The sequence below is a fragment of the Fusarium falciforme genome, chromosome 11, assembly GCF_026873545.1.
Source record: "Fusarium falciforme chromosome 11, complete sequence".
Lineage (NCBI taxonomy): Eukaryota > Fungi > Ascomycota > Sordariomycetes > Hypocreales > Nectriaceae > Fusarium > Fusarium falciforme.
Window position 1 is genome coordinate 1,066,965 of NC_070554.1, and position 24,703 is coordinate 1,091,667.

A 24,703-nucleotide genomic window follows, 5' to 3' on the forward strand; every position below is an offset into this window, starting at 1 on the left:
AAGCAACGTACCATGTAAATACAGTGCTGTCAGCACTGTTTTCCCAATACGGTAATCTGCCAACCACAGCTCAAGGCTTGGCACATCTGGCTCTGCCAATGACCGTCCCACCTCTTTGCATCATCGCAAAGTCATCAATGCCCGGTTGACCCGGAGCTGAAAATTGGACTTTCCTCATGACCAAAGAATGAGTCACGGTATTGTAATCAATAAACCATGCGAATCGAGAGTTGTGGCTGTTGTGATACCTCTGGCTGCCCTTCTAGGAGCTCAGATTTGCCAGGATCACTCGGCTCAGCCACCCTTATGCATAGATTTGCGACTGTCAAATGAGAATCTGCATAACCGCATTGGCAGCCGAATACTGTGGAACACAGCTAGGCGTTCATAGTGCTTATGATTGACGCGTGAAAACGTCGGGACCTCAACACATGCGCCCTGCGGATACCCGATACCCGAACGACCCGCCTACTCAACAAGCTACTAGCAGAGAGCTGCGAGGATTGAGTTGTGTATAAAAGCAGCTGTTTTCGCCGTTAAATCCTCATTCTTCCATACAACAACAACACTCTTCAAACAATCAACATCATGGACTTTCCCAATGTCGACTTGAACCTCCGGTGGCAGGATCAGAATGTGGTCAAGAAGGATGGCCAGTGGACTGTTGATGGGTGAGTACATTTCCGGTAACACCTTCTTGCATTACTATCGTGCATTTAGTCAGATTTGAGGCCGTTGAGAGTATAAACTTACTTTGTGCAGACGACCGACCGTTGGTGTTGCTGTGTCCCATGTTCATCACCCGCCCAACATCCCCGGCCAAACATGGCTCGGACTCACCATAACGGCTCCTGTAAATGCGGGTGAGTACTACTTTCTCTTCCATTACAAACTTAAGACTAACTGATCTTCAGCCACGCCTCCTCACACTCACGCCGGCGCAGCTGTCGTCGCAACCGTCATCCGCGGTCACGTCCTCAACCAGATGGTCCACGCTCACGTAGACCCGGCAACTGGCGAGACACGCTCTCATGACAGTGGTGCCAAGATTTATGGTCCTGGAGAGAGCTGGTATGAGGCTCCAGGCTGTCACCACGTCCGTTCCGAGACCGTTGGCGATGAGGAGTGTGTCTTTATCGCAAACCTCATTGTCAGCACGGATACTTTCAAGGGGCTGGATGTTAAGTCTCGAACCCCAGAAGATGACTTGGCCAAGATTCTGCGTGTTGTTATTATTGACAAGGAGGTTGAAGAGCAACAGGCTGCTGCCGCACAACAGTAAGGTTAGAAGTGCCAGGTTGTACAAGATGCGAAAATAAACTCCAAAGTTTCCGATTGCATGAATACAAATTTCAGTTCCTCGGGTATCATGCTACAAAATAGCAGCAGGGCCATTGAAAATATTAGCGCTGTAAAATACGTGTTCTATTAAGCCATGTAGTTCTAGAGGCAAGCATGTCTTCCGAGGCCAACTCAGATTCAAGCAGAGGCTTGTCGTAGCGTCATGCTACAAACATCGACTTATTCACAAAACATTAAAAGTTATGCCATATTTAAACACTGGATACAAAATTCTCCTCAACAACAGCCGCGGAGACTCGTTGACTGGTTTGGTGAGGCTTGGGCAGCTGGCCAGGCCAGCATGCGTAACTCTTCTCCACTACGGTCACAGAACAGAGTCGAATTTTCCATGATCATTAAACCGGCTTGTTCCATAGGTAATTCCCTCATCTTCATGAAGACGCTCTCCATCTCTGGAGATAGCCTAACCGGGCAACCGATTAGACTGTCCTGGGCTCCAACAGGTGGGGGCCGGGTATCCGATGGATACCCGAGTGCCCGGGATCCCGCACTCAACCGTTTCAAAGTTGGATCGGACAACGAATAGATTCACGTCCAGAATATCAAAGATGAGTTAACTTAAATATAGACTACCTAGATGCTGAAATATGCTATGGATTTGATTGGTCAAGCAAATGCTTGATCGCCGTAGTGAACACTGTCTACAGCTATGCTATTATTGAAACTTAGAAAATGACGTTCAGCACACGCTTCCAGGCGGGCGCCGCAGCAAGTTCACGACGGTAAGCGTTGATGCTGTCCCAGTCATGCTCACGAAGACCAGTGTCGAGATCAATCTCGCTGAGCTTCAACCAACCCTGCCTCTTCCAGATGTAGCCAAAGATGTAGAAGACAATGACAACGGGGAAGGCCAGGTAGGACTCGAAGAAAGACTCGGCATCGCCAACGGAGCCGTCGAGGTTGGTGATGGCAGTGTAGAACTGAGCAATCAGAACGATGATGTTGAGTCCCAGGCCAATGTATGAGCCCCAAATACCCGCAACAGCCTTGAAGGGGATCTCATCGAGGGTGTGGCCGTGATACTTCCAGGCATGTCGGAAGCGGATGTGGCAGAGACAGATAGATCCCCAGGTGAACAACGCAGCAAGACCAGAAAGAGCCTGCAGCCAGGTGAAGACGGTGCTTCCGTTTCCGTTCACACTGAGATAACCCAAGAAGCCGATCAAGATGATGGAGGTGACGGCAGGAAGGGGACGGCCCGACTTGTCAATGTATGCAAAGAACTTGGGAGCGAAACCTTGCTGGGCGAGAGCAACAAGAGTTCGGCTACCACCGTACACACACGACACACCGATAGACAAGACGGAAACCAAGATGATGACGTTCATGAACGAGTCGTAACCCTTGAGACCAGCGTTGGCGATGGCGATGACAAAGGGAGAGGCGCTGGGGTCATCGCTGCCAGCGTTCAACAGTCGCTTGTCGGTGGAGTCGACAAGAAGACCAACGAGGAGGAGACCAACGACGTAGAAGAGGGTGATTCGCCAAAAGACCTGCTTGATGGCGCCGGGGAGGGCCTTGGCGGGGTTCTTGGCTTCAGCGGCAGCGAGACCAACGAGTTCGGTACCGCTGAAGGAGAAAGCAGCAGTGACAAAGACACCTATTCCATGTTAGATATTGTACTTCATAAACCTTGGTTGACTGCATGATACATACCACAGAATCCTCGGAAGCCATGCTGGAAGGCACCTGGGTCATACCAGAGTCGGGCGCCCCAGTATTCGTGATACATGCCGTCAGAAGGTCCACCACCACAGACAAGGACAACAGCAACGATCATGAAAATGACAGTTGCCGAAAGCTTGAGAAGCGAAGCCCAGAATTCTTCTTCGGCGTATCCAAGAGTACCGAAGATGTTGATGATGATGATGACGACGAGGAAGACCTTGAAATGCTGTTAGTCCAGGTCGAGTTCCACTTGAACATGGCTACTCACACTAATCCAGATGGCGACGTTGCTGGTGGGAGCCCAGTACTGAATGACAGTACCGCAGACTGTCAGTTCCAGAGGCAAGACGAAAGCCCATTGCATGACATAGTTCCAACCCATGGCGAAACCCCAGGAAGGATCAACGAATCGGTTGGCGTACCTAAACATCTGTTAGTGCTTCTGGTGATTTTGAATGTTTGTCGCCGGCTGACTCACGTGTAGAAACCACCAGACACGGGATACATGACAGCAAGCTCACCAAGGGCATAGACGACGTTGAACATCATGACACCCATGATGAGGAAACCGATAAGGACAGAGCCGGGACCACCTGTTTGCAAGGCAGCTCCACTACCGACGAAGAAACCAGCACCGATACTAGGTTCAGTTAGCACCCAAAATCAAAGACCAGGTTTGATTGAGTCGGGAGAGAGCTTACCTGCCGCCGATGGCAATCATGTTGAGATGGCGAGGCTTCATCCGTCGCTCAAGTTCTACCGATCCCTTGCCATGATCCTCGTGGGCGGTAAAGGACTCGAGGGTGAGTCCATTGCGAGTGGCCCATGACTTCTCCTGTTCTGTGGTGACTTCACTGGAACCCGGCTTCTCATCCAATCTTGGAGAACCCTCTTGAGCCTCAAGGGCTTCGTTCTTGGGACTGATGTCTGCCATTGTGAATTCAATGCTCAGAAAAAAAAAGATTGACTGAGTCGAAACAAATTGCTACGGACGATCACCAGCGGGAGAAGCCAGATATAACGTCCCCCGTAGGTGGCAAAGGCATGGTCACTGAGATAGCACGTCTATTCGGGCCTAAGTCAATAAGGAAGGTCCCAACGACCAGAGTAAAAAGGTACGTAATATGTGTATTACAGTTAATCGTTGGTCTGGTCTGGGGGAAGCTGGCGTACACGGATAAAGCGGCAAGACCATGCCGGAAGAGAAGGGCACTACGCCACATGACCAGGGTATGCTCTAACCTATTAGGTCGCGAGGCTATCAGCTCCCCGTTGATCGCATGTGTCTGCCGTTTCGCGTGCCTGGGAGAAGACGGTTGGAAGGCTCGGGGAAGATGCTTACGTGGTACGGGTGGTTTTTTTAAGCTGTGACATGGCTTCAGCGGCATTAATGGCAATTGGCGAAGCTATCAAGCATCTCGGGAATTTGGAAGAAAGAACAGCTCTAGAACAAAACCGGGGGGGTCAGTTTCTAGGGCGATTTATCCCGGGCTTGACCAAGTTCGGGAATGACGGGGTTGCAGCAATGCAGCCGACATGGTTCTACCAAGGGATACACTTCAGTCCGGGGTAAAAGACCCCTTTTTCCCATGTAAATTGACCAGGTTCTAGGTATCTCTGCGGTATCTCGATCGACGCGAGATGGCGTATCAGTCGGGCACGCCGTGCGTCACACCTGGGTCAGCGAACGGAGCCGATCTAACCGGCCGGTCTTATCACTAGTGCGAACCCCGCGCATAACATACGACGCGGAGATGCCTAGAGGGACGCTAATTGGGTTGTCGGTTGCAGTCTTATCAGAGGTTAATTTGCCGAGGCAAACACGGGCGTGTCATTTCTTCAAAAGGTCCCATCACGTTTTACTTTGGTTTCCCAAGGAGGAATGTGAAAGGATTCATGTGTTGGTCTCGAGACGACGCAATGTCGAATGGAGGTCTCATTTATTTATGGAGTCATGCCCGGGGATATGGAACAAACATCCCGCTGCTGTATCCGTGTCAAGACTGGGCCCTTTTTGAACGACTCGGGAGTGTGCAAGATTCGATTCGCGGCAAGCCCGGCGGGAGGGTGGTGACGGGTGACAAGATGGTCGCGTTTTGCCTTTGGGAGGATATAAAACATACAACATATACAATGTTGTAGTCACGCTTTGTAACAATGACTAGCATTGGCTCTTTCAATGATGTTGTGTAGTTTGAGGCTCAATAGATCTGATCGAAGGCTTGGCAGGGCCTGGGCGCTTGGCGTTGTGACTTGACGGCTTGGCGTGAACCAGGAAGCTCCATGTCGCGCGACAAGCGTGATCGGGGGCCTGATCAGAAAGGGCATGAAGACCGCTGAATCTTGCAGAAATATAGATGTCGCGTTGTCGGAGAATATGGCTTTTCGAAATAGTTCTATTCTTCTGCATCGCTCAGCAGAGTGACAGGATGGATGAATGGGGGTTGGGGGGTAGTGAGCTGATGACGCAATCCTCCGCTACCCTGCATCCCAGCCATGTTTTTCCTCTTGATGATTGATTTCGTTTCCAAGCGAAAGAAAGGTCCAGCCATTGAGTACTGTAGGATACTCATAGTGGCCTGGGACTTTTATTGTCCGAAATTGAAAACAACACACAATGTGTATGATTCTGTTATGTGCATTTCATGCTCACAACATGAATCCCTCATGAGTTGCGACATCTCCTTGACTGCGCGAAGACTCCCATTTGGTATATTGCAGGGATCTCAGCCAATTACGATTAGCATCTCTCTCCCCTCACCCAAATTGAGATATCAGGCTATCATATCGCCACCTAACTAGTGAGTAACTTAGATAGTGGCCTAGTGGTGGAGACTGGTACCCTGTGGGAGTCTTCGCGCAGGCAAGGAGATAACAGCCCGTTTACTTTCGTGGCACGTGCGTGTTCTCGACTGTGGAGTGGCTTGTGGAGTGGCTTGTGGAGTGGTTTGTGGAGCTGCGGGCGATGAAAGATAAGAAACACTTACATGGCCCACTATAAACCCACTTTGCCTAAAGTCACTCTTATCTATCACGTTACTCTCTGCTCTCTTATCAGCCTTCAGCCACTCGAAGGGCATACAACACTCATCTGGTGTGGCGAATACCCTTCAAAGTAATTTTCCAGTGAGGGCACTCACCTCTTTGGCTGATATTTGGTGGCGAGGTATTCCGTAGAAGCGTTCCCACCTTTTAACATTACAGACCCTTGTGGGTTGTAACGGTCACCGAGCCTCGCCACACAACAGAAACCAGCGTGGCCAGGTCCTTAACCGAAGCCACTTCCAGCCACTTTTAGCCACACCTACGAATCGCTCGAGGGCTCACTATCATAGGACAGTAGGGCACTAGCTGAAACACTGACTCGTAGTGTGCAGCTGCGATAGTGCTTTATCAAGCTGGGTATGTTGGGGGAAAATATGACACTCGTGTACTGGCTTGTCACCACCAAGTACGAAATAGCCTTTGCGCAAGGAAGATCGAATGACCACAACATCCCATGAGTGCCCACAAGGCTCCAAGCAGTACCTTGCCCCAGTGTTATGTCGTTAATAATTAGTAGCTTTTCTTATTCAGATAGCTGCTAAAGACGTATCATTGCGATACTTAGTTCTCAAGCAGACAATAGAGGGCGAAGATGTATCGCCGCCACTGGGAGCTCTGATTGGTCCTAACCCCCCGTTGTGACCTCCTTGGAGCCTTGTGGGCACTCATGGGATGGGCTGAACCAAGAGGAAAATGGTATGGATGCTATTGTGATAGAAGAACATGAAAAACCCATTCATAGTCAAGGGATAGGAAAAAAAAAGCGGGGATAATATCGAGACTGCCATTGGCTTTTTGACTGTTTGTCTATACTTTGCTATCTGACATTCAGAACATAAGACCATCCCAAGAACACTTCCACCACCATCACTGGTACTTCACCGACCACTGAGCACAATATAATGCTAATTTATGTCAGAATTTAGAGAGATGCAAGAAGGGCTAGTGACATTTTCATACCTCAAAGATGGCGCATTGTCATCAAGTCCACCATTGGGGGAACTTAGCAGCAAGGGCACCAGCCAAAGTTGTTGCAGCAGCGGTACTTGCATTCCTTTGCATTAGCAATCTCAACCTTGGCCTCGCCCTTCTTGATCAAGTCGGTGACATCGGAAAGGCTCATGTCTCCGTCGGCTTCGGGGGCGGGAGCAGCGACGGCCAGAGAGGCCAGGGCGAAGATAGTGAGAGCAGAAAACTTCATGTTGAAAGTGGAAGAGGCGTTGAGTAGAGAAGTTGATTTGTGTGAGATTGTAGAGGTGAGGGTGGTGCTGGATTGTCCTTTTGAATTCATCTGGCAGAGCTGTACAGAGTACTCTTTATACTTGAACGTTCGGATCATCGGTCCTTGAGGGATCCGGACCTTCGCGTGTCCATGTTCGTCCTTCCTTGTACAAAATGATTTTACCTGCCTAATTGAGTTCTTTGTAAGACTCGAATGTTGATATCTTATGGGGAAATGTCTGGGCATACGTTGGATGTAAGCATCACCACACTCCCAAGAAAGGTATGTCTCAGCGCTTGTGTCCTCATTCGTTGCTGCCTGTATGCACAACGTTGAAAACGAGGCTTGGTGAGTCTTTATAAGTGGATTAAAAATGATGATGATGAGGAAAACTGGGCCTCCTGGCCTGGATGAGAAGGTGATAATTGAAGTTCAATACGAGGCTTGGAAGAAGAGCAAGTGTGTTGGAAGTACAGTTTAGGACTCGTGCATTGCATTGAGTACCTTCCTATGAAGGAAAGTGAATAACCTCGAAGACGCACATAAGCTTATTTCGATCTTCCCGCTCATAGACTTGTGGAGAATCGAACAGACCGAGCCACACACGCTTCTGTACCATCGTAGGAGGTAGGCTAAATACAACTGCCTCATAATCGTGAGAAAACAAAGGCTCAAGGCCTTAGAAAGATGCCATGTGGAGAACGATGCGCTCAATGCTCTTGCCTTTTTCTCTGACTTGTGACTGTCCCCTGAAATAGAAAAGTGGAGGGAGCGGCCTGAGCCCAGTCACGATGACAGAATAGTCATCGTGGTAGATAAGGACTTGCTGGGTCTTCCCAGAGTAGAGTTACTGAGCGCCCTGATCCCTGTGAAGACCTGGACCTGGGAGAATGCCAACATCTCGCTTGAAGCGCTGCAGCCACTCGTCATTATCAGCGGCAGTTTGGTTCCATGCATCATCACTAGCATCATGTTAGGGGGGCAAGAATCATGGTGGTTGGGATGAAATACCTCTCAAATAAGATCCACCGAGCTTGATGCTGAATCTCGGCGTCGGATGGTACGTGTTGATTTGGGTTGTTGGGTGACATGGTAGCCATGGCGAAGCGAGTTAGCTCCTGTGCTAGGCGGCGGTAGCAGTTGGAATCGTTCATGAAGAATGTGTTTTTCATCATGCCTTCAAAGGCCCCGGGGCTCCTTCTTGACCGAAATCCAGAGTCGAGCCCCTCTGACTGTTGTGGCTGAGCCCCTAGCACGGTTGCTCGAGCACGATGAGCCGAAGTTACTCTTGGTGCGGTTCTAGGGCTTCTACCGTGAGAAGGCCTTAAGACAGTGGACCAATCCGAATCATCTGCAGTGCGGTAGTCTTCAGTGTGAATGTGGGCACCTTCCAGCTCCAGCTGTCGTGAGAGAGGACCATCAAAGTTTTGAGTCTTTTGAAGGCGAGTGCGTTGACGGAAGTCGGCCAGCCATACGGCAGAAGACATGACAAGCCTGATGAGCCAGTCCGCAATGAAATCGTAATGCGGTATAGGTAGCTCTTGAACATTACCGATAATGTAGCAGCATTCTTCTTGCAGCTCGTCGTCTGTGATGTGTATGTCGAGTACAGCCTTGGCTTGGATAAACTCTTTGAGTTGCATCTCGAGCAGACATTGTTCAAACAGGTTGTCCTTACCGTTGATCTTTAGAACGCACAACCTGTTTTCAGCGCCATGTCGGAGTGGCGCGAATTGAGCTTGTCTGGTAATCTCCTTGTCTCCCATCAGGAGGTCTCGTAGCCAAGAAGACTCGGCCGAGATACCTCGTCGACCTGATGCCTCCGAGGCGAAGATGACGCGACAGGCCTCAAGCTGCATCTCCTCATCAGTGGGCAGTTTTCCCATCTCTTCCTTGTAGTTGACCATGAAGTAGGCAAGCTCTAGTGTGATGAGCTCATATGCGCTGCATGGGGAGTCGGCTGGAGCGCTATTTGCGGTAAATGGAAAGGTAGATGTTCGTTCCATCTCGATAAGGTCTAGATGAAATAAAAATCAGAAATTGGCGCCATAAAACCCAAAGGTCCCGAGTGATACTCACATGGCGGGATAGAGCTTTCCAGCATGTCGAGGACGGATGCCTCAAAGCCCCAGTCGCCTTTCCAATCAGCCATAGTACTGCCATTCTTAAAGTGCTCTGCTAGATGATCAACTCGGGCTGGCCAGCTACTCATAGTCATCCCGCAGAAGCCACATCGGGATCGGATTTCTGATGTCGTGATTTTCCAGCTCTTCATAGACCAATCAACAAACTGAGCGTTGTGGACGAGCTTGAGGTGCTGGTTTATGTGATCCTTCCGGTAGAAGGACTTGTCTTCGGCTGGTCTTACTTTGCAGGCCGTGTGGTTATGAGTTTCTAGATGAGAATCATCTGGCCTAGCCATTCCGCAAAAGACACAGCAGATCTGATTTGTCCTCGGGTTCGTCGCTCGTGATCCTTCCGGCGTACATACCCATCTCTCAAGAGATAGGTGAAGCGACTTCTCGTGTCTCTGCCAGTCGTGCTTCGTTCTGAAGGCTTCGGCACAGAAAGTACATTGATATGGTTTTTGGGGATTGATCAGTGATGTCCGTTCCTTTCTCTCAGGGATGGCTCTTCTCCTGCGGCGACGATGGCTTCGCAGCTTGTTAATGCTGCCGATTGAACCAAAGGAGCCGCCTGAGCGATGAGAATGAGAGGAGGCAAAAGAACTGCCACTAGATGTGCCTGCACTGCTTGCCGAGGCGCCGTTGCCAAAAGAGCGACCCGACTCTTCGTCAGTCAACATAGAACGGTAGTGAGTGTTTCTTCTGGGAGGACTCTCCCAGCTGGAGGCCACGGCCCTGGCAATAGCAGTGACAGATGCGGGCTCGCTCTCGGGCGGCGAGTCTACCCAGCGCTGTAGCGGGTTTGTGTTGCTATCGACAGCTGGCGTTCCAGGCCGACGGCTGATATTGATAGGACCAATTGGCGTGTTATCAGTATGGGAGAATGGATTCCTTTGGGGCTGTGCTCTGCGTTTGCGACGAGTATTGGTAAACCAGTTGGAAATCTGAGTCTTGGTGAGGCCTGTTTGATGCTGGAGGAGTTCTTTTTCCCCATCGGTTGGGTAAGGGTAGCGGCTGTGAAGAGCCAACCATCTTTTGAGCATCTGGAGAGCTTCTTTGGAGAAGCGGTGACCGCTCTTTGCTGGAAGAGTGCTGCTTTGGTGATGCTGCTCCGTGATGACCATTGAGCCAGGTATGGATCGTTTCTGAGGAGTTTGGGATAAGATGGTGCTTAATAGTCCAACATCGTCATAGTGCTGGGAGTACCCGGGCTCTTGGGTTGTGGTGGCTTTGATAGGCGGGTGAGGAGGGTGTGAAGGGGGGTCTGGAGGTATAGCGGCAGCTTGGGAGAAGACAGCATCGGCGAGGAAAGTGGACAATTCTGTACATGAGCCGTCTGTGCATGATGAAGAATCTTGGGAGGGTTGCTCGTTGAAGTTTGCTAGGGCCTCGAGGTCGATGTCGCTGAGATCGATATGGGGGGGCAGAAGCTCGCCGCTATGGATATTGGCTAAGAGAGTATCAATGCCAGGGGTAATAGTGATCTCATTGGACTCGTGAGGCTGAGATGAAGACCCGGTCTCCTCTTCCGCCTGCCAATGGATAAGCCCGTCCATCTGGTGGGAAGGTGGTTGTCTATGGTGGAGAATATGGCGCTACGTCCGTCGTGGCTGTGGCTTGCCGATAAGTTAATGCCTCAAGCGAAACCAGCAGCTTTAGAAGAGAGAATATGTCAGAGTTTGCACAGAATCAGCAGAGGGAAAGAAATTACTCCAAGACCGGTCGTGGCCTTGGATGAATCGCGTGCCTGTGACTTGATTGGCTACGCCCTGTGTGTTGAACAAAGGTGGGTCACGTCGACAGTGGGGATCTCATGGAAGAGAACTTCGTTTTAGGTGCCCTATCTATCTAATTGCTTGGCACGAAAGATTGAGTGTATAACTATTAAGACTATGGAGTATATTGGTTTGAACTATGTTCCTGTTCAGGTGTCGATAGGCCATGGTTGGCGACGGCATAGACGTAAGGTCAGCCTTGCCGTGTGCAGTTCTCGCGGAAGCCTTCCTTGTTGACAAAAGGGGTAATCCACATTACCAAGCACGAGACCAGGCTATATTCGTCCCAGGAGTAGGGGCCTCTCCAAAAGCCAGCTAGAACTGCGAGTGTGGTAGCCAACCAACTGTCATGACCCGGGCTGTAGAGTAGCAAACCAAAGCAACCAAGCAGGAGCAGCCGGAAAATAGAATCAAAAACTTCCACCCAGTCGATTCATCTCCAATACCTAGCAGGGCACCCGCAATTGGAACATTAATAAGAGTTCCGAAACCGACAAGCATGGTGGCCGCTGCAAAGTATCGCTGTAGTGCCTTGATTCGCAAAATGCCCTAGGCAAACAGGAATGAGGGTGAGGTTGCTTCCACTTGCAGTTCCAAATGTCACAGAAAAGACAACTAGAGCTGGGCTTGAGCCGTTGCGCGTAGCCATATGCCTAGCACCGTAATACCACACAGGGCGATGGTGACGGTGATGACGTCGAACCGACCAAACTTGTCAGTTAGGAGGCCTGGCAGAAATCGGCCCACGACAGAGCCAGCGTTGAGAAAAGATAAGAGGAGAATCTTGCCTGAGGTAGATATGCAGTGAGCTGTCCCGTATGAGATGATGTATGGTAGGAATCCGAAGAGGCCGATTTCCATGAAAAAATATCCCACGGTAGCCAAGCCAGGCGAGGTCACGGAAGATAGCAAAGTTTATCCTGACGGACTCAGCTTTTACTTGACCCTTATCGCTTATCCGGACTGACAGACGGCTCTTGATGAAAAGATTGGCCGGGAAGGCAAGGCCAGGCAAAGCCGACTCCATTTGGACCCAGAAGATGTTGAGGCAGGGGAGGGAACAAGGTTCCGCCGATGCAACGCCCGTAGCGACGCCTCTTCTAGTGTGGGAGCAGTGGGCAATGGCGCCATACGCAGGTGCGTTAAGTAGAGCGCCCCCAAGGCCACTGAGCAACGAGTATGTCAGAATAATCTGATAGTAAGCTGGAGGATCATGATCAGATACTGTGAAAGCTAGCAGAAATAAAGGATAGCTCGTACTCTTGGATAGAATCAACAGCATCAAGCCAAGCACAATGAGAGTAGATCCTGCGCCCACGAGAACTCTCGGCCCGAAGTGATCAAAGACGGGGCCTACTTGAACGCCAACGAGGAATACCAAAAACAGATACAGACTGAAGATCCAGCCTATCTGTGAGTGGCTATGGCCTTGAAGCTGATGAGTCTTGAAGTATAGCTCAAAAACAACGCTTGTGTTGATGGGGCCGTAGATGCAGACCATAGAACATCAGGAGCCAAAGATGACAAGCCGCGCGGTCAACCCGCCTTCGGGGAAGGTATCCGACGCACCGTCAGTGGCTAGCTCATGGCCTCGATCGTGGGATGAGAGAATATCGTTGCTGGCAGTGGCATCCTTTTCAAGAGCCTTGGGTAGACCGGCTTGTAGTGTGGGAGTAGGGTGGTACTTTAGGCAGCTGTCCTCTGCATAATGGTTTGGTGACAATGGCATGTGCAAGCCCAAAGAACCGGCTGTGGTAGTTTAGACAAGGGGAAAGACAGATTCTAGTCTGCGGGTTCTCTATGTGGGCGGGTATTAATCTTACGAGCCGTGTCCGCCAAGGGGGGGGTTAGTGGGCTCACGTACACCGTACACATGCAAGGCGTACTCCATAATAGAGAAGACATACAGGGCGTACATTAAGGCTTTCACTACACCAAGGCGTACACGACGCTAGGGTGTCTATGTATGACACTATTGCAGCTCGATGTCATTATAGCGACGCGATTTAGAGCACCCTTCTGCACATGCCAGAAGGAGCTCTCTATATCAGTCATCAGGATCCATTGTTGATAATTTTACTTTCATTCCCATAGGTAGTCAGAGAGGTAACCCCAGAAATCCTCTTATCAGACAGCCATTTGCATCAACACTCTTCTGCCTTTCTCTCACTTCCCTTCCGTCTTCCACGATGGCACCCCTACTCGCAACGCAGTCAGGCGTCACCTCGGAGCACCTACTGGATATCGAAAATATCAAGGGTCGACGAAAGATTCTCGACAAATCGCAGTGGGGACCTGCTGCCCCAGCCAAGAGCGAAAGGTTCAGAATCCGCGAACACGGCCACAAGCCCAAGGCCAAGAGGTGGGATCACGTCCTGAGCAAGGAGTCGGCTGAACGCGTGGGAAACTCTCTCAAGTATGCAGCCGGTTTCCTCAGCCTGCCTGGCATGATCTCACTAGGTGGAGGACTGCCCTCCAGCGAATACTTTCCTTGGGATGAGCTTCACTTCAAAGTGCCCCCAGCTGGTCAGTTTTCCGAGAAGAACATGCACGAGCGTGGTGTTTTGCTCAAGGCGGGTAAACATGACCAAGCCACGGCAGAATCCGACTTTGATATCGCCACGGCGTTCAATTACGGCCAAGGACATGGCTCTGCGCAGCTCTTGCGCTGGACCACTGAACACACTGAGTTGATCCATGATCCTCCGTACTCGGACTGGGCGTGCACCATGACTCTTGGCTCAACCTCGAGTCTGGACTTTGCTTTTCGCATGCTCACGCAATCCGGTGAGTACATCGTCTCGGAAGAATACACCTTCTCGACGGCTGTTGAGTCTGGTACGCCCATGGGCATCAAGGTTGCGGGCGTCAAGATGGACAAGGAAGGATTACTTCCGGATAGCCTCGACTACATCTTGACAAACTGGGACCCAGAGAAGCATGACGGAGCTCAGAAGCCGCGTGTTCTATACACGGTGCCTACGGGTCAGAACCCTACGGGTGCGACTCAGGGTGTTCAGCGAAGAAAAGATATCTACGCCGTGGCTCAGAAGCACGACCTATACATCATCGAAGACGAACCATACTATTTTCTCCAGATGCAGCCTTACGCAGGTCAAGGGGAACCCGCTCTTCCCCCCGCCACTCGCAAGGAGTTCCTAAACAGCCTGCTGCCGAGCTATCTAAGCCTCGATGTGGACGGACGAGTTATGCGCATGGACTCTTTCTCTAAAGTCCTCGCTCCGGGAACCAGATGCGGTTGGATTACGGCCAGCGAGCAGATAGTTGATCGGTATAGCAGGCACTCAGAAGTGGGCACGCAAGGTCCCAGTGGCGTGTCGCAGCTCATGCTGTTCAAGCTGCTAGATGAGCACTGGGGCCACGGTGTGTATCTGGACTGGTTGGTCCATCTACGGATGGGCTACACCCAGCGAAGAGACGTCATTTTGGACGCCTGTGAGAAGTGGCTGCCCAAGGAGGTGGTCAGCTGGAAGCCGCCAGTAGCAGGCATGTTTGTGAGTGACCATCGAAACCTGTGTATGAACTGGATAGCTGACCGGGTACCAAAAGCACTGGCTCCAGGTTGATTGGAAGAAACATCCATGCGCCTCTTCCAAGAGTATCACTGAGATAGAGCATGGGATCTTCATGGCTAGCATCGAACACCGCGCGCTGGTGATCAAGGGCAGCTTCTTCTACGCCAACAAGGCCGAGGAACATGATACACTCTTCTTCCGGACCACGTATGCTGCTGCGCCATCGGATAAGATTCATGAGGCTATAAGACGATTTGGAGATGCAGTGCGAGAAAACTTTGGGCTTGGAGAGTGAAGATTTGCTGAAGAGACAACTGGCTCTCTCGGCCTCAAAAGATACTCTACCATTAATTGAATTGTTGTTCGCTCCATAGCAATGGATGGCTATTGTGAACTTAGTGACGCTTTCAAAATAAGCCATCAGCTATCAACACGGGCGCGCTTCGCACTCCCCTCCTTTAACCACCACGAGATAGACTGATTATACTGCTCGTAAAGATCCTTCAAGTCCTTGAAAGGCTTAGTAACATCAGGATACGCCTCAACGATAGAGTCCCCTTCACTGCTTTGCACCTCCAATTGTTAATGTGTTCTTTATTATAGTTGAAGCCCGGCCCTTGAGGGATAGCTGAACCAGAAGACCGTACCTCCAATTGCATCAAGGTTTGATGGTGGGTCATCATTGACGCCTAAAGACTTAGACAACAACACTGGCCGGCGGTGGGTAAAGATTCTAATGTATTCCGGGTAGCGCAGGTAACACAACAGCGAATCCAATGCTCTTGGATGTAATTCCTTTTCGGGTGCCTGAGCGCGATCTTGTAAATGATGAACTCGACCTGCTAATGTCTAGGCTCATAACGAGAACGGCTATGTCCCTTGAAACGCAGGGATGCTTTATTATCGATAAGACGAGGTGGCTGAAAAGATAACCAGTGGTCTTTAGATGTATAGTATTACCTCTATGCCACAGACTTTTAATGATTATGTACTATTATGAACATGGTAACTCTTCTAAATAGAGTCATTGGTCACGCTAATCAAGAACAGAAACCTAAATACACGCCAGTATCATATCCAGATACTTAAAAATGCTATACGGTGGTATTATGAGACAGAACTTTACGGAAACGTGTAGCGAGACAGGTGGTCGTTTCTAAGTATTCTTTGCTTGATCCAGGCCCAGGTGAGAACGATATTAGCCTCATGACATCAGTATCAGTTTCCTCTCCTCACTAACCATGCACAGAGCGCTCCATCAACTTCAGAGCCAGCATATTTTCTGTCGCCTTCACCTCAAGCTTCCCCACGATTCTATCATCCGAATCTCCCTTCCAGTTGTTCACAGGGTTTAAAGCAGAGCCGGCACCCTTGGCTATAGACACAATCGCCGTCTTAAAGTCCAGGAAGTCGGGATCGGGTCTAGAGCAAATCTTGTGCCACAGGCCCAGTGTGATAAAATTTCCAAGAGCTGCAAGTCCGATGATGGCGACCAAGCTTAGTGTCGTAGTGGCGATTGGAAAGTTGCCGATTCGATATGCCTCCAGCACTACGAACCCTTGTGTTGACCTTGTCTCCTGAAGGAGGGCCACTTGTGCTGCACCAGTGCTTCCCAGAAAATCATCTATCAATGTTTCTAGGCCTTCTTCAACCGCGTTGATGACGTCTTGGTCGATTGCCTGTGTCCTGTTATTGTGGGCCCGAACGTTGTCAATGTTGCGGAGAAATGAGTCGCCAAGAACCGAAGTGTAAAGGGTGGTGAGGGTTTGGGACAAGTACCCAGCCCCATGGAATGAAATATTGGCCAATGCACGGGATGGATCGATGTCTGATCCCGTCGCAACTGGAATGACTGAAATGTTCTTCGCACTCACGTCAACTTCAACCTTGAACCGGGTGGGTGAAAACTTTGCCTCGCACTGGATCTGGTTCAAAACGGCGTAGGCATTCCCGGCAAGAAAGCCGTACATGTAGCGAGATTGACTGTTCACGGCAGCCAGTGCAGTTGCAAACCCCTCGTTGACGACTGCCCAGGTAGGAAAGCCGTCCCAGACACCATTAGGAAGAGACCCGTTGGCCCAATATCCTTGGGGAGCATAGATGCCTCCAGGAGTCCCAACAAGATCAGATTTGATCCATGATAGTTGACTTGTTTTGTTGTACTGGCATGAGACCTGGCATTCGTATCCGTCCTCAAAGAAGGAGTAGTTTTGAATAGTGCCGACAGTGCCGTTGAAGAGTTGAGGCTGAACCAAGCCAACAGCTGAGGCGACACCGTAAGATCTCCCATGGTAGGTAAACCCGGTTGCATCAAGCTTTTGATGTTGGGGGATCGACGAATCCCGGGAAGAAGCCTGACTGACGGCGTTGAGGAGGAGACCAGTCCTAGCTGATGGGACAAAAATCAGCAAGTGCATGCTTGGGGAATCGAGACGAGCTTACTCTTCCATGCGACGTATGAGAATGTTCCCATATCTGAAATGCCCCCCAATAGCTGGTCGCAGGGTTCCGCAGGTGCACACCGTGTGGCCCAATATGCTGCGGTTGATTGGCTGTAGTATGGAATTGGAATGAGAGCTTCGTACTGAGCCTCTGTTAATACAGGGGTGATGGAACCGGCCCAAAGAGCCGCAGGAAGCTGCAATGCCAGCAGCCAACCAATAGATATCATCGAGATCATCTTGGTCTGCCGCTCCCAGATAAGAGACTTGGAGACCATGGCTTGCCGGAGTTTCAATGTATCCAGGGTGGGGAGCTTGCGGTTGGAAGTCAACCGAGCATTGGTTGAGAAGGCAACGAGACTCCCAACAACATAGGTCTGGCCTATGGATAAAACTGTCGAAATAACTTGGACAATGATTGAGATATAGGTTCGGTATTGTTTTATGAGCTGGACATGGTTGACATTGGAGAATCGCTTCGCTGTTGACAGCCATGTAATAAAGCCAGAAATGGCCAGGGAAGACGTAATGCATACGATGACCCAAAAGGGTTTCCAGTACATGACAGGCATGGTCCAGGGAAGAGAGCTTAATCCTGGTCGAGGAGAGTCATGGATGGATGATGGGGGAGGCTCTTGGTCTACCAACGCGTTTTAAACAGGACAATGGCGGCAATTTCCATCACAACAGGCCAATATTTCGGCCCTCGATTAATTTTAGATGCTCTGGGTAAGCTGAAAAGCAGGCTGCGAGCTTGGCATCTAACATTGCCTCGGGTCGAGGCCAGCCTTTGTGTTGGTAGTCAACTGTGGCCTCAGCCTGGTCTCTAAAAATTACCGATTTTTTGGCGCGCGCGAACAGGGCCAATCTCAGTGCAGTATTCAATTTTTTCGTTACTCATGGGCCTTGGATCTTGCTGCAGGTTGCGCTTTGGAAACAAGCCACTTGGGCCGGCTGAACATGACCGACATGTTTCGTGCACTCAGCTGAGGCCCAGATCTTCTTGCGAACCAAGGTAGCTTGGAGTGCCTTCATTATACTTCCAGCTTGCATAATTTGGACTTCGGACTATGGAGGTAAAATTCCACCGAGAAATCCAGTCAGCGATGAGGTGGCGTGTGAGTCCCCAAGCTATGATGACACTGAATGCCGACCCCAAGAAGATGTGAGCTTACATGTTTTGCAACTACACGTGTATATCGCACGCCCTTTGAGTTATGAGTATTCATGAACACGTTAGGTATTCGCGGTTTATACGCCCTTGTGTAGTAGGCGCCTTTATGTAGGTATGTGACCTATTCCGCCCTAGTGTACGCCCTTATGTAGCGTGTCCATAATGCACGCCCTTTTGTAATCACCTGGCGAATGCGTTCGACACTTGGTTGGATAAAGATAGATACTTTTTGCATATTATTATGGCCAACAGACGCTTTTTGACCCTCCTTTGCACCGTGCGGCCCATAGTAGTCTCTTGAGCTTGCAATCAACATGTCCACCTTTTCAGTGAGGTTGCACATCCCACTACCGATGAGCATAGTTCTAACGGAAACCAGCGATTAATCAGATTCCTCGCCAAGGACGGAAAAGTCTACTACGGCGATGCAATTCTTCCTTCTGGCGTAACGGATGTTGGCAAGGCTGTCCAAGCCCGCGTTCTCAGTGGCAGCCCCTGGAGCATGCATGAAGTTACCAATCAAGTGGCAGTGAGTGTCCCTGTATCCCTGCAGTTTTGTGTGATTATTTATTTGCTATTTTTAGGATGTTCAATCTCTTCTCAGCCCTCTTGCTCGTGAAGATGTTCGGAGCGTCCGGTGCCTGGGTCTGAACTATGAGCGACATGCTCGCGAAACTGGGACACCAATCCCCAAGTACCCAGTCTTATTTTTCAGACCTCTGACATCTCTCAACGGTCCCTTTGATACTATTCCCCTCCCACCTATTGCTCAGCAAGCTGAAGGTGTAGACTATGAATGTGAACTCGTTGTCGTCATTGGAAAGGAAGCCCGAGAAGTACCCGAATCTCGGGCACTAGAACACGTTGCTGGGTATGCCGTTGGGAACGATGTTTCTCATCGCGAATGGCAACTGCGTCGAGGCGGAACTCAATGGGGCTTTGGGAAAGGATTCGACGGATGGGCACCCTTTGGCCCTGGAATCGTCAGCTCGAAACTCATCCAAGATCCGCAGAGCTTGAAGATCTCCACCAAGATTAATGGGCAGACAGTGCAAGAGAGCAACACTGGAGATATGATCTTCAGTGTGGCAAAGACCATTGCCTTCTTGAGCCAGGGCACGACTCTGTTGCCGGGTGATTTGATCTTTACTGGAACGTGAGTATAGACTCCCTAGGTGAACTTTGGACTTGCTGATCAGCCACAGACCCCAAGGTGTGGGTGAGGTGAGACAGCCCCCCCTGTGGCTCAAGGATGGGGATATAGTCGAAGTCAGTTTGGAAGGCGTAGGAACCTGCGTTAACAAAGTTCAAAATATGAAGGGCAGCCATTCAACTGAGAAAGCTAGCCAGTGATGGCTGTCAGCAAGGTTTGGAGAGAGTCTGAGCCACGTAAATAGGATTTAACTCATAATGAGATCTTCACCTGGTTGACCCTTGCCTCCATTCACTCGAACACCAGTGAGCATGTCATAATCTGGCCGACTAGGTCCAACTACCATTTTGACCTTCAACCTTCGTGAGTGGCAGACTATCCGCCCTCCAAGTCTCCTTTGGTGAGAGGGATCCACCTGAGGCGATGAAAGCTGTCACCTCAACCCAGCTAGCTTACGATGAATGTAAGCGAAGAGGGCTAGTCATTGTTATTTGAGGTTTAAAGGGCCATGAAATGACATCGATAAGCTTTTAATAGCAGTACAGCAACTCCTGCGGACTTGCAGGAGGGTCTCTGCTGGGTCAGGCCATCCACAGCTGTCAGCACTAAACATGTCTCCGACTGCACGAGAGCCAGGGTCGTGTACGGACACTTTTCCTTAGTCTTCGGAGACATAGACCAAGGGCTATCAATACTTAGATCTGATGAATATTTAATTATGAGATCCTGCGAGGGTTTTTTAGGTGATGGCATAGAACACTTGAGTTCAACGATCCCTTCACTCCCCGCCAACCTCTCTACTCATCCTACCCAAGCCATGTCGACTGAAGCAGAACCTCAATACCTTCTCAAGGAAAGCAACCGGGAGATTGAGCGTCTCCAGAAGCAGCATGCGTGGTTTCAGCGATGCCTGAACAACCAAATGGTCTTTGCCCCGGTAGATCTGAACAAAGAGGAACTGAAGGTGCTGGACGTTGGTTGTGCCGATGGTGAGATGAGCTTCTAGGCTGATATCATAAGGCAAGCTAACGACTGACCAGGAATCCTTCTTCGTGATCTCCAGAAGCAAGTCACTCCTTCCGCTCAGTTGGTGGGAGTAGACATAATGAATAGCTTTATGCCATCTTCTCCCCAAGGCAACATCAACTATCAGGTCTACGACGTATGCGAACCGCCCTCAGGCAAGCTTGAGGGAGCTTTTGACTTTACTCATGTGCGATATGTCTTGCCCGGATGTGCCAAGGTTGGCTATCAACAAGCTGTTTCTAATCTTGCTGGTAAGAACCGAGACCTATCAACAAGAGATGCGCAAGTCTTATAACTGATGCAGATACTCTCGCACCTGGAGGCTGGCTTCAAGTACAAGAAATGGACTTGGACTACGATCGCTCTGAAGTTGGGCAAGCAACAAACGACGCTAACCGGGTTTTCTCTGGTATCTTTGACAAGATCGGCCTCGGGGCCAGATTCCCGAGCAAACTCGACAAGGCATTCGAAGCTGCCGGTCTGGTGAACGTGTCGATCCAGAATGTCGATTTGCCAATGGGTAAACGACTGGGAGATGACAATGCTGCCCAAGACTCCTGGGAGCCGTTTGCCATTACGATTCCGAGTGTTATCGAAACTGCCAAGTGTAAGCTCATCTCATCAAGGACGTTCGTTTAATTTCTAACAGGCTGCAGCATTGGGGGCCGATATTCCCGATTCTGTCTACGACAATCTGGCAGAGAGGTTTGAAAAGGAAGTCAAAGAGCAGGGCTCACTGTGGAGGTCATTCATCATCATTGGGCAAAAGCCTGAATAACCGACACTTACTCATCTTCATGGGGATTTTGATTGACAATTGGATTTGACAATTCGGGCCGATGCCTCTGAGATGCCATTCTTTGTCAGACTAGGGGCGGCCGCCGTCTGGCTTGAACAGAGCTATCCCCGACAATGCACTTCTTGATGATATTCAGCTCCCGTTTTTTTGTCGTTGTTCCATACAGAATACCGCAAGCATCTAATTGACACTATTATCTCCATTGACTTCATCATAGCAATGTAGACTTACCATTGATCTCGTCAGCAAAAGCCTGGTCAACCGAAGACTCGGCCATGTCAATTATCGTCGTTCTCTGATCCTTACCCAATTTGGATGCTTAGAGCTGACCGCCAAGCCAAGAGGTCGTAGCGCTTGCTCACCACTGCACGTTGGCAGGAAACAGGGCCGAGTTGCCGACGGATAAAGCGACCAACTGCATTTAACCGCTGAGGAGTATGAACAACTACAAACTGCTCTTTCTTGTCCGAAATTCTGCATCAGCCATTCTCTATCATCTTCACAAACAATATGTCTGCTTCAGCTCCGCTAGACGTCGAAGCTTTGCTCAACCAGCTCACGCTGGATGAAAAAGTTGAGCTTCTCGCTGGCCAGGGCTCTTTTCGAATGACCGGTCTGCCCGGCCATGGTATCCCTGCCCTGATTGTAAGGCTTGACATGTCAGCACAGCAAAGACTTTGACTGATATTTAGAGTAGACATCTGACGGCCCTCATGGAATCCGTGGTAAGCGATCGTTTACTCGGGTAAGTGCCAAGTTATGCCTATGGTAGGCAGTGGACTGAGAATGTGTCGCTAACGTGTTAGCTTCCGAGCCCCATGCTCCCATCTGCAACGGCCATGGGCGCCACGTTTAATGCAGAGCTCCTTCACCAAGTGGGAAGAGTCCTGGGTGACGAAGCAAAGGCCAGAGGTGTCGACGTTCTTCTGGCACCTACAATCTGTCTCCAGCGCTCTCCCTTGATAGGCCGCGGCTTTGAAGCCTTCGGGGAAGACCCTTTCCTTAGCGGCATCCTGGGTTCGCGATACATCAATGGCGTCCAAGAACGCGGCGTCGCAACAAGTGTTAAACACTATGCTGCTCACGACCAATCCGACAACAGCATCGAAGATAATGTGTGCATGACTCAACGCACCTTACGGGAGGTCCACATGTTGCCATTCCAGCTGGCTCTTCGAGACTCGGATCCTTGGACGATCATGACCGCGTATAACAAGATTAACGGAATCCATGTCAGCGAGGATCCTCTTCTTTTGAAACAAATTCTACGAGACGATTGGGGCTTCAAAGGTCTAGTTATGAGCGACTGGTTCGGAACGTACAGCACATCGGAAGCTATCAACGCTGGCTTAGATCTGGAGATGCCTGGACCCACGGACTGGCGAGGCAAACGCTTGAGCATCGCTGTCAACTGCAGAAAAGTGCCTCAGGCAACAGTTGACGAGTCTGTGAGGAACGTGTTGAACCTCATCAACAAGGTTAGAGGGAGCGAGCCACATAATGACTCCCCTGCTTCCAATACCCCCGAACAGCGAGCCTTGATTCGACAACTCGTTGCTGAAAGTGTCGTTCTACTGAAGAACGAGAAGGAACAACTCCCGATTAAAAGCCCGGACAAGGTGAAATTCGGATTGATTGGAGATCATGTCAAGAACCCTGCACTTTGCGGAGGTGGTAGCGCTGAGGTTGAGCCATATTACTCAGTGACCCCTTATGATGCCATTGTCGAAGTGGTTGGCGCAGAGAATGTGTCCTATGCGCCAGGCTGTCATTGTGAGTTTTGTGATACATATGAGGTTGATATCGTTTGAAAACTGACAGCCCCCATAGCCTTCAGATTCAGCCCGCTCCTGAAAGGTCTCGCTACGTCGTCTGGGGCAGAGGGCTGGGATGTAGAAATCTTTGGACAAAACCCAGATGACCATCCCGATACCCAAGCAGTTGTGTCTGCTCTTGCCGAGAAGCAGTTGATCGATGTCCCTGAGAGTCTACACAAGTCGATCCCAACAAAATACTTTGTCAGGGCCCGCGCTCGTTATACTGCTGAAACCTCAGGTCTCTTCCGCTTTGGCTTCAGCACATCTGGAAAGGGCAAGCTCAAGGTCGACGGACAACAAGTCATTGACTTGTGGACGAGTCAACCTCCTAAAACTGACTCAACTGCCTGCTTCAATCGCCTTTCCATGGAGAAGTTCCACGGTATTGAAGTGACCAAAGGACAAGTTCTTGAGCTTGAGGTTCTTCAGGTGAACGAAAACCTTGCTGGTGGTGTTGGCACGGCTTTGACCCTTACTGGGCGAGTTGGAGGTTACGAACTTCTTGATGAGGACCAAAGTATCAAGGATGCAGCAGAGCTGGCTAGCAAGGTCGACATCCCGATTGTCATTACGGGTCTATCCTCGGATTATGAGTATGAAGGGAGCGATCGCAAGAACTTAAGACTTCCTGGTCGTGTGGATGAGTTGATCCAGGCAGTGCTAAGTGCAAACAAGAACGCAGTAAGTACACTCCGTCTTTACTTCATACGCGATCTGACACAGCCCTAGATTATCGTCACCCAGTCCGGATGTCCCATCGAGATGCCGTGGGAGCCGCAAGCTTCAACACTGCTGCACGCTTGGTTCGGTGGCCAGGAGACCGGCCACGGCCTTACCGACGTTCTTTTCGGCAAAGTCAACCCCTCAGGCCGGCTTTCCTTGACCTTTCCCAAGTCCATAAAGCACACTCCTGCCTATCTCACCTTCTCCAAGGCCGACTACGATATTGTGTACGGCGAAGGAGTCTTTATCGGCCATCGATACTATGAGATGGTTGACAGGGAGCCTCTTTTCTACTTTGGACACGGCCTTTCGTACTCGAAATTCGAATATTCGAACCTTCAAGTGCCCCATGATTTCGCCTCAGTTGTCGATCACAAAATGCAAATCTCGGTTGACGTCACCAACAAGGGTCCTTACCCTGGTTCAGAGGTTGTCCAGGCTTACATCCATGATCCCGAAAGTTCCGTTCAGCGGCCTATCAGGGAGCTGAAGGCATTCGCCAAAGTGCACCTGGATGTGGATGAGACAAAGACTGTTACGCTTACGCTTGATAAGTACTCCTTGTCGTTCTGGTCCCAGGAAGTGTCCAAGTGGAAGGCTGAAGCGGGAGAATACACTGTTATTGTTGCCGCTAGTTCAAACCCGCAGGATGAAATTCTGCGAACGAGCTTTGCTTTGGGTGAAACCTTTTATTGGAGTGGCCTGTGAGCAGACGGTGCAAAGAATGGGGGAGGCAGTCAGGCCAACTGCCAGCATAGACCGGGCAAAAGTATGAACATGCTCATGACAGTGCCATAACCGACAAGTATTTGTGCATGACAATTGACCGTTGACTC

At 50.2% G+C, this 24,703-nt stretch overlaps 5 protein-coding genes and 2 pseudogenes across 7 annotated transcripts, besides 2 other annotated features; 5 read left to right on the top strand and 2 right to left on the bottom strand.

The window, feature by feature from the left end:
* Positions 1-588: 588 nt before the first annotated feature.
* On the top strand, positions 589-1,282 carry NCS54_01325800 (Hypothetical protein; the record flags this gene model as incomplete). Its single annotated transcript, XM_053158461.1, has 3 exons — positions 589-671; positions 763-863; positions 915-1,282. The coding sequence occupies 3 exons, from the start codon at positions 589-591 to the stop codon at positions 1,280-1,282; spliced, it is 552 nt and encodes a 183-aa protein (XP_053014436.1).
* A 745-nt stretch (positions 1,283-2,027) lies between these two features.
* NCS54_01325900 (Amino-acid permease inda1) lies at positions 2,028-3,964 on the bottom strand (the record flags this gene model as incomplete). Its single annotated transcript, XM_053158462.1, has 5 exons — positions 2,028-2,962; positions 3,019-3,247; positions 3,299-3,452; positions 3,509-3,670; positions 3,732-3,964. The coding sequence occupies 5 exons, from the start codon at positions 3,962-3,964 to the stop codon at positions 2,028-2,030; spliced, it is 1,713 nt and encodes a 570-aa protein (XP_053014437.1).
* A 4,180-nt stretch (positions 3,965-8,144) lies between these two features.
* Positions 8,145-10,997, bottom strand: NCS54_01326000 (annotated as a pseudogene). The gene is made up of 3 exons: positions 9,377-10,997; positions 8,309-9,314; positions 8,145-8,259 (listed from the first exon to the last, which is right to left on the bottom strand).
* Positions 8,145-10,997: a sequence feature.
* Positions 10,998-13,294: 2,297 nt separating this feature from the next.
* On the top strand, positions 13,295-15,029 carry NCS54_01326100 (annotated as a pseudogene). The gene is made up of 2 exons: positions 13,295-14,713; positions 14,769-15,029.
* Positions 13,295-15,029: a sequence feature.
* Positions 15,030-18,663: 3,634 nt separating this feature from the next.
* On the top strand, positions 18,664-19,702 carry NCS54_01326200 (FAA-hydrolase domain-containing protein; the record flags this gene model as incomplete). The annotated part of the gene is made up of 4 exons (XM_053158463.1): positions 18,664-18,678; positions 18,729-18,878; positions 18,934-19,505; positions 19,555-19,702. 4 exons carry the CDS (start codon positions 18,664-18,666, stop codon positions 19,700-19,702), a joined length of 885 nt encoding a protein of 294 aa, XP_053014438.1.
* A 617-nt stretch (positions 19,703-20,319) lies between these two features.
* Positions 20,320-21,306, top strand: NCS54_01326300 (Hypothetical protein; the record flags this gene model as incomplete). The annotated part of the gene is made up of 4 exons (XM_053158464.1): positions 20,320-20,491; positions 20,543-20,779; positions 20,833-21,135; positions 21,185-21,306. The coding sequence occupies 4 exons, from the start codon at positions 20,320-20,322 to the stop codon at positions 21,304-21,306; spliced, it is 834 nt and encodes a 277-aa protein (XP_053014439.1).
* Positions 21,307-21,837: 531 nt separating this feature from the next.
* On the top strand, positions 21,838-24,575 carry NCS54_01326400 (Beta-glucosidase; the record flags this gene model as incomplete). Its single annotated transcript, XM_053158465.1, has 5 exons — positions 21,838-21,972; positions 22,025-22,072; positions 22,134-23,100; positions 23,158-23,825; positions 23,874-24,575. 5 exons carry the CDS (start codon positions 21,838-21,840, stop codon positions 24,573-24,575), a joined length of 2,520 nt encoding a protein of 839 aa, XP_053014440.1.
* Between the last annotated feature and the right edge of the window lie 128 nt (positions 24,576-24,703).